The sequence below is a fragment of the Chelonus insularis genome, unplaced genomic scaffold, assembly GCF_013357705.1.
Source record: "Chelonus insularis isolate UGA/USDA-ARS -01 unplaced genomic scaffold, ASM1335770v1 contig_17_pilon, whole genome shotgun sequence".
NCBI lineage: Eukaryota > Metazoa > Arthropoda > Insecta > Hymenoptera > Braconidae > Chelonus > Chelonus insularis.
In genome coordinates, this window is record NW_023276415.1 from 2,399,900 (window position 1) to 2,408,469 (window position 8,570).

General features: G+C 28.9%; 2 protein-coding genes across 2 annotated transcripts; both read left to right on the plus strand.

Annotated features, from left to right (window-relative positions):
• The first annotated feature begins 266 nt into the window (after positions 1 to 266).
• Positions 267 to 4,117, plus strand: LOC118064321 (uncharacterized). The gene is made up of 9 exons (XM_035078821.1): positions 267 to 357; positions 504 to 1,106; positions 1,204 to 1,311; positions 1,379 to 1,525; positions 2,505 to 2,511; positions 2,854 to 3,107; positions 3,682 to 3,789; positions 3,848 to 3,994; positions 4,067 to 4,117. Exons 1-9 carry the CDS (start codon positions 328 to 330, stop codon positions 4,115 to 4,117), a joined length of 1,455 nt encoding a protein of 484 aa, XP_034934712.1. The 5' UTR covers positions 267 to 327.
• A 1,173-nt stretch (positions 4,118 to 5,290) lies between these two features.
• Positions 5,291 to 6,516, plus strand: LOC118064322 (odorant receptor 47a-like). Its single transcript, XM_035078822.1, has 5 exons — positions 5,291 to 5,754; positions 6,006 to 6,039; positions 6,095 to 6,202; positions 6,268 to 6,414; positions 6,508 to 6,516. The coding sequence occupies exons 1-5, from the start codon at positions 5,291 to 5,293 to the stop codon at positions 6,514 to 6,516; spliced, it is 762 nt and encodes a 253-aa protein (XP_034934713.1).
• The last annotated feature ends 2,054 nt before the right edge of the window (positions 6,517 to 8,570 follow it).

Below are 8,570 nucleotides of genomic sequence, written 5' to 3' on the forward strand. Positions count from 1 at the left end.
TATAAAGTTTTCATGCGTAACGCTAATGCGTATTTTTGCGCACAATCTCCAGTCAGTATTCAAAGGTACAGCCACCGTTTTAAGTAACAAGAACTTTAGTGGATGATGAAAAAATATAATTCTAAAGTATTGCAATACTTAGCTTATCGTGAACTTAACAACAATTTTCTAACATTATTAGGATTGTCAAATACCTATCAGAATGGAGTCTACCGTATTGTACCTTATATACATTTATTTCTTGGAATCAGTATAACTTTAGTCATCTTTGGATTCGTCAGCGTTCATTCCAACAATATCATTATTCTCATCAAGAGTTTCAGTATAATGACAAGTTCTACTTTAGTTGCTTTGAAGGTAATTCTACTTTTTGCATTCTTTTGGCAGCTTGGAGCATCAAACAGTATTGGTTTCGGTGATTTAAGTGATGAATAGTTGTGAATTAGTTATTCATGAGAAGTGAGTAATCAAAAATTTTATAAAATAATAAATTTTATTTATAGATCGTATGTTTGATAATCTACCGGGAAGAAATTGTTGAGTTGTACAATTTATTAGATGGACATATCACGGATCTGTTAAAGAAAGAACACTTATCTCATTTTGTTCTTCATAAAGTAACAAGATATCGATATCTGAGTCTAGGCGGTTTAATATCAGTTTTTATTGTCAATTTTATATTCAACATCATGCCAATAGTTAAAATTATTTCTAACTACATTCATCAAGTGCAGCCAAATTATCATATTTTTCCATACCCCAGCTGGTTCCCTTGGCCAATTCCTTTCAACGGAATTGTATATCGACTTCATTTTGTCTATGAAACTCTTACAAGTGTGACAGTCATTATTGTTTCTCCAGGAGTTGATTCAATTTTTGTATTCTTTGTATTCTTGATGATTAGCCAGCTTAGAGAAATCTCATATGCTATTACACACATTGATGAAAAAAATGGTAATAACATCATTGTGAAAAAGTGTATTAACCAATACTGCATTCTACTGAAATGTAGAGATAATCTTGAAAAAATATATGGACCAATTATTCTTTGCCTGATGACAACTAATGCAATAGTGCTGTGTACTTCGATTTATCAAATTTCTCAGGTATGTTTAAAAAATAAAATTAAATCTTAACTATGATTTTTAAAAAAATTTTCTAAACAGTTTTTTTCTTTTATTGATTAAATTTCTCTACGAACAGATGCAATCGATATCGATTTTCAAAATAATTCTATTTTTTGCCTATATAACAGTGAAGTTAATACAAACCTACATGTACTCATGGTGTGGTACACATCTAACGATGGAGGTAAACATAAGAGTAGACGAAATAAAAAAAAGTTTATGATTGAAATAAAATATTTTTACTTCACCAGAGTGAAGAGTGTAGAAATGCGATATATGCTGCTAATTGGTACGGAGATAAACGTTTCATGAATTCTATCATGATAATGCTTCAACAAAGGCCATTAGTTATCACAGCATGTAACATGTCTATCGTTTCGATTGATATTTTTAGCAAGGTAAATTTTTTTTAGCCAACGCGTTTACCAGTAACTTAACCAATTTTTTGCAGATACTCAATACTACGGTATCATATTATTTTCTTTTAAAAACATTGGAATAATTTGAATAATTAAAAAAAAAACGTACTGTAAGTTCACTACGAATATTCATTCAATCATCAAACAAGAAGACATGAAGGCATAAAAGATACTCACTATCAAAATCAGCAGAAATAAATAATTCACTCATTCCATTGTTTAATTAATTTTATGACAGTTATTTTTCACTATATAATTCTAATAACTTAAAACCTTTTGTAAATCTTCAAAGTACTCTTTATATCAAAGCATCAAGTAGTAAGAACTTTTGAGTTGCGATCAGACTGACAGTTAGATTGTGACTGTCGCTCCGATGCTTATTGTAAATTCTACGATCGATACGACGCCGATCAAGGTATCTTTTTCTTTACAATGGTTTCAAAGAATGCATACAAATAACATATTGGTGTTTATAAAAAACTTAAATATTACATTGATATAAAGGTTTCCTCCCCACATATCGTTAGCCAATAGATTGTTGTTCTACAGAGTTTTCAAGAGTTTAAGTTAAATATAAGTCTGTCAAATAATGAAAAAGGACGATTCTAAATTAGAAGAATATTTTTCGTATCGCGACCTTAATAGAAACTTTTTCACGTTGTTAGGATGGTCAAGTACATATTCAAATGTGATGTATCGCATTGTTCCATATGTACATTTATTTTTTGGAGTAACCATAAGTATTACTACATTTGGATCTGTAAAGATAAATTATCGTAATATTACTTTACTTATAAAAAGCTTCAGTATTATGATGAGTTTTGTCTTAGTTTCTACAAAGGTAGTTATTTCATTTACTTCAAGTTTTTATTATTTTACTACAGTTTTGTGAACATTTTTATGAAATGATATCAACTTACTTTACTTTTCAAAATTTGATAGTTGATTTTATTTGTAGATCGCGTGTATGATAATATATAAAAAAGAAATATTTGAACTGCATGAATCCTTGGACAGACATTTTATGAATCTGTTGAAAAAGGAGTATTTGTCAGATCTTATCATTCATAAAGTGACTAAATATCGCCTTCTGAGTTTAAGTGGTTTTGTGGTTGTTTTTTTCTGTAATGTTTTTTTTAATCTTATACCATTAAAAAATATTATTTCCAATCATATTCATAATATTCAACCAAACTATCACCTTTTCCCTTATCCTAGTGTATTTCCATGGCACGTCCCATTCACTGGATTCATTTATCATCTTCATTTTATTTATGAATCATTTACCAGTATTACTGTTGTCATAGTTTCTCCGGGAGTAGATTCAATTTTTGCCTTTTTCATTTTTTTGATGATTGGCGAACTCCGTGAAATAGCGTATAACATAACACATCTCAAGAATGAACATGATAATAATTTAGTTATCAAAAGATGCATTGGTCAATATTGTAAACTTATAAAATATTGTGACACAATTCAAAAAATATATGGACCAATTATTATTTGCTTGATGACAACCAATGCCATTGTGATGTGCACTTCAATGTATCAGATTACTCAGGTATTATCAATTTTGCATTATATTTTGAGATGAAAAATTAATAAAAAAATAATTCTGCTCATGCATGCATATATGCGCAATATCAACCAACATTAAATCATAAACTGATAGTATAAAATCGTCTTTAAAAGCTTTTCCTAGTAAAGCAAATTCATAAAAACTATAGATTCTCATAAAAAAGATAACAAATACATATCGTAATTTTATAGATTTCTCAGTTGTTTCATCAAAATCCATAAAATTCTATAAGCTTTTTTTATTAGATTATCTTTTGAGAAAGCTTAAAAATTTTCTCTAAAAAAATGCTTTTTTTTCTAATTATTTACAATCAACAATTTATCATATTTTTTAATAATTATTTAGAATTAAAGCTTCAGATTAAAATCTCAACTCTACAAAATTGTCTCTAGAGTGTGAAAAATTTTTTTAAAGAGATTTTGTTCTAGAGCCTCAATTCTAATCAATTACTCATTTTTGGAGTAGTTTGATACAAAACAGAAATAAATAAAAAATAATCATAAATCATCGATTTAAAACGCCAATCTTTCTCACGATTCACTTATTTTTATGACAGATGCATTCAATATCAATCTTAAAGTTATCACTTTTTTTTACCTACATGACATTAAAAATAATTCAAACTTACATGTACTCATGGTGTGGAACACATCTAACTATGGAGGTAATTTAAGCAACAATTATAATCATGACAAGAAAAATAAAAATATTTACTTCAACAGAGTGAAGAATGCAGAAATGCAATTTATTCTGCCAATTGGTATGGCGATAAACGTTTTATGAATGCTATTACAATTATGCTCCAACAAAGACCACTTGTTTTGACAGCTTGCAATTTAGCTACAGTTTCAGTTGATATCTTCACCAAGGTATTTTACTATATCTTTTTATTCGATTTGTTCTAACATTTTGTTTATAAAAAACAACATTACTCTTTCTAGATCATGAACACAACCATTTCATACTATTTTCTGTTAAAAACTTTGGAGTAATTTTGCTGATAGCTGGGATCATGACTAAGCTAGTAGTTGCATAGAATAACATCAATCATTAAATTTCAATAGTTTGTAATATTTATCTTAGTAATATTAAGAATAGTTTTGTCGCATTTTTGTTTAATTATTTAATTAAACTAAAGATACTTACAATTTAAATCACACCGTATTTCATTTAAATAGTTTACACTAATTCTTTTATTCAATCTCAACTATTAAATTTAATTCCAAAACCTTTCACAAGATCTAGAAATAACTCTACTTCTGAGTACTAAACTCTTCAAGAAGTAACACAAAACTCTCTACGATGTGATCAGCCTAACAGTTGTATTGAAACTGTCGTCCCGATGCTTATTTTAAATTCTACGATCGATACTCAGCCTATTAAGGGAAATCACAAGCAACTTTTTTTCCTTATATTTTTCTTCTCTGAATTCATGGAGTTTATCGGTATATATGTCTATAAAATTTTCATGCTCTAACTAGGTGCGGTTTTTCATGTATTATAACTATTCAGTGAATTTATTGTGATCAAAGTCAAAAGTACTTTGGATCATTTCACTAGAAAAAAATTTCCTAGATAATGAAGAAGTGGGATGCAAAAGTATTACAATACTTAGCATATCGCGAACTTAACACCCACTTTCTATCGTTATTAGGATGGTCCACTACATACTCCAGTTCAATATACCGTATGGTTCCTTATGTTCATTTGTTTCTCGGGATTATTTTGACCTTCGTTATATTTGGATTTGTGAAAGCTCATTACACCAATGTCTTTCTTCTTATAAAAGGTTTTAGTGTTATGACGAGTTCTACTATAGTTGCCTTGAAGGTAATTTTATTGTTATTAGAAATGTGGCATCTTGAATGGTTCTACTAGCTGGCTAGGTTTTGAACATAAAGCTATAATAATACTTTTTAGATTGATCAGATTTACTTGTCTATAGATCTTATTTTAAACTTTCTAGATTCATTGGAAATTTTATTTATTTCTCGATAACATGTTTGATAATCCATAGAAAAGAAGTTTATGAAATCACTGAATTATTGGATGGGCATATAGTCCAGTTATTAGAGCGAAACCATCTATCACATTATGTCCTCAACGAGATTGCTCGATATCGATTTTTAAGCTGGGGCATTTTCATATCAGTATTCTTCTGTAATATGATTTTCAATGTTATGTCACTCTCTAAAATTATTTCAAACCATTTGCATCACATCCAACCGGACCATTACATTTTCCCATATCCTAGTTTATTTCCCTGGCCTGTACCTTTTACTGGATTGCTTTTTAGGCTTCACTTTTTTTTCGAATCACTTGCAAGTCTCTCAGTTATAGTAGTGACTGTAGGTGTTGATTCTATTTTTACATTTTTTGTGTTTTTGATGGTTGGACAATTACGTGAAATTTCTTACTCGATTACTCATATTGATAAAAACAGTGATAGAAATAACGTAGCCAAAGAATGTGTTCGACAATACTGCATAGTCCTGAAATGTCGTGATAATCTTCAGAAAATATATGGACCAATTATACTGTGCTTGATGACTACTAATGCTGTGGTACTATGTCTAACAATTTACCAAATGACTCAGGTATGGATTCAATTAATAGTTTATCACTCAAAGTTCTAAAGTAACTAATGACCTAATCTATATTGCTGTGAAATAATAACATATTTTTTTTGCCACATATACTCGATTTCCTACCTACATTTCTTCGTAAATAGTTATTTTTAATTTACTTTCTTAATAAATTTGAAATAGATAAGATTAAAATTTTTTATTAAACTGAATAAAATGTTGTTTTTTATTAAGAAAAATAAATAAATAGCCATCTATAATCAAGCACTCTTTCGTAAAATTAACAAATGATCAGTAATCTATTACCCAAACTCGCTTTTAATTATTCAGTCTTTTATTCATCTCTTCAGTAATAACTATCATTTAAATCTATTTTCTTAATAGATACAATCTTTTTCACCTCTAAAAATTCTTCTATTTTTCACTTACATTTCATTGAAGCTGATCCAAACATACATGTACTCATGGTGTGGAACACATTTAACTACAGAGGTAATTAATGACAGTCAAATAGTGAAAAAATCAATATTGGATACATAGTTATTTTACTTCAACAGAGTGAAGAGTGTCGAAATGCTATATATGCCAGTAATTGGTATGGAGATAAACGTTTCATGACTGCTATCACAATCATGCTCCAACAAAAACCACTGATCTTGACAGCTTGTAATTTCACTACTGTCTCAATCGATATGTTCACTAAAGTAAATACTCTACCATTCATACTATTATATTATTACAAGTCTATAAATTATTATTATCATAGATTTTAATTATACGTTAAAACAATTATTTAGAGTTTGTAACTGAAACAATTTTTTCTTGCAGATTCTTAATACAACGATTTCATATTATTTTTTATTAAAAACATTAGAATAATAATTGGAATTATTTACTAAATAATCATTCAATATAATAATAGAAAGTTGAAAAAAGAATTGGTCATTTTATCATGATCTTTTGAAGGAAATTATTTCCTTTAAATTCATCTACAAGACTAATGGATCGATGCTGCCACAGTATAGGTATTGTAATAAAAAAAATATGATGATGTTAGGGTTAGAATTTTGAAAATACGGAGTGATAATGTTGACAATGATTTGATGTTTGGATATTAAAAATTGAAAATTTATATGAGTGTATTGATGTATGAAATAATGCCACATGTCTTGCAACAGATCAAATAAAATAACCAAGGTGAGAAAAGATGATTCAGATGACCCAAGAAAGAGTGTTAAACGAATAATAGAGAGAAAAAAAAAAATAAACGGTCAAATTAACTAAGAAAAATTTTCCTTTATGTAAAAGTTTAGAAAATTTACCATATTTAGTAAAAGAACATGAGATAATGAACCACCTTAAAAGAGAGAAATATTGTAACTTTGATTGGTTTTTGGCACCATGAGTATACCGACGTGCGAGACATTTATAATTATTGAGTCACCTTCTCTGACCATCGCAAAAGGACACAGCAAGATAGGAAGAAAAATCTTATATAAACTGTGCAAAATTTCGTAGCGGTAGCAATTCTCTATCAGATTTCGTAATGTCGAGTTCGATTCGGCCACTTGAGCTTGCAAATATTCATGGTCGATTTTACACTTTGTAAACATTTTAAAGACAAACAATTCTTTTAACCAGAATATATTTGTTTTTAACATTCGAACTACTAACTAAACTCAATCTATTAATCGAAATTGTACTCTATATTATGCTATCATATCAGCTCCAATAAACAATTGGCAATAATCAATCAAAATTCATAACGTGAGTAACCACTCATTTACTATTATTTTTCAACATTTATTTATTTGTTGTGTAAGTGTCGTACCTATGCATCAACAATCGAACAAACATTCCCATCCTAATAACCTGGTAATTATATTTACCCCTTCATAATCATCACTAAATAAGAGTAATCTCATCTTGAATACTGATTCAATATCACTAAGTTTATTCAATAAAAAATAAATTATTTCTATAATTCTTCTTATACATCTTACCTTCCTCGCCTTCAGTGTTTAGATTGTAAAATAATGGTTCTCATGAATATTTTAATTTGAAAGACCATTAAAGGTATACAATATTTTACATTTATGTGCATATACCTCAACAAACAATTGTATTTCATAATCAAATGTATGAATATTAGAAATGAGTGAATAAATGTTATCTACTCACGTGACATTCGCGGATTTTGTAGTGTATATCACTATTTTCACTACTTCATTTTTAGAGAATACAGCTTACGTCAGATTTTGACGTTACCGAATAATTCCTAATGCTTAGGGGTCACTTTAAAGACTCTAGGTATGATTGATTCAGACTTTATATCCCAACTATCAGTCTAAGACCAAAATATGGCCTTAATAATTAGGTCGAGCCTATTCAGAGTTCACTGGATTTCTTTAAGGATAAGGTAGTATCTCTTTTATTTTTCAACCTTACTCCGAAGCAGAGTTAAACAGCTCCCGTAGTATGTTGAAAAATAATTGAATGAAATAATTTTTAGGCTATATTCTCAACCTTACTTCGAAGCAGAGTTAAACAGCTCCCAAAGTAAGCTCTTCGAAGCAGGGTTAAACAGCTCCCATAGAATGTTGAAGAATATAAAGGAATAAATAATATTGGAACTATATTTTCAACCTTAACTTCGAAGCAGAGTTATACAGCTCCTAAAGTAAGTTCTACGAAGCAGAGTTATACAGCTCCTGTAGAATGTTGAAGAATATAGTAAAGGATAAATAATATTGGAACTATATTTTCAACCTTAACTTCGAAGCAGAGTTATACAGCTCCTAAAGTAAGTTCTACGAAGCAGAGTTATACAGCTCCTGTAGAATGTTGAAGAATATAGTAA

Bases quoted from the DNA above. Each gene is read 5' to 3' on its own strand.
- LOC118064321 (XM_035078821.1), top strand. From the start codon at position 328: ATGACAAGTTCTACTTTAGTTGCTTTGAAG. The intron at 3,108-3,681 runs GTATTATCAATT...TTTTTATGACAG, and splicing joins CAATGTATCAGATTACTCAG to ATGCATTCAATATCAATCTT. The intron at 3,790-3,847 runs GTAATTTAAGCA...TTACTTCAACAG, and splicing joins GAACACATCTAACTATGGAG to AGTGAAGAATGCAGAAATGC.
- LOC118064322 (XM_035078822.1), top strand. From the start codon at position 5,291: ATGATTTTCAATGTTATGTCACTCTCTAAAATTATTTCAAACCATTTG. The intron at 5,755-6,005 runs GTTCTAAAGTAA...ACAAATGATCAG, and splicing joins TTAATAGTTTATCACTCAAA to TAATCTATTACCCAAACTCG. The intron at 6,040-6,094 runs GTCTTTTATTCA...TTTTCTTAATAG, and splicing joins AACTCGCTTTTAATTATTCA to ATACAATCTTTTTCACCTCT.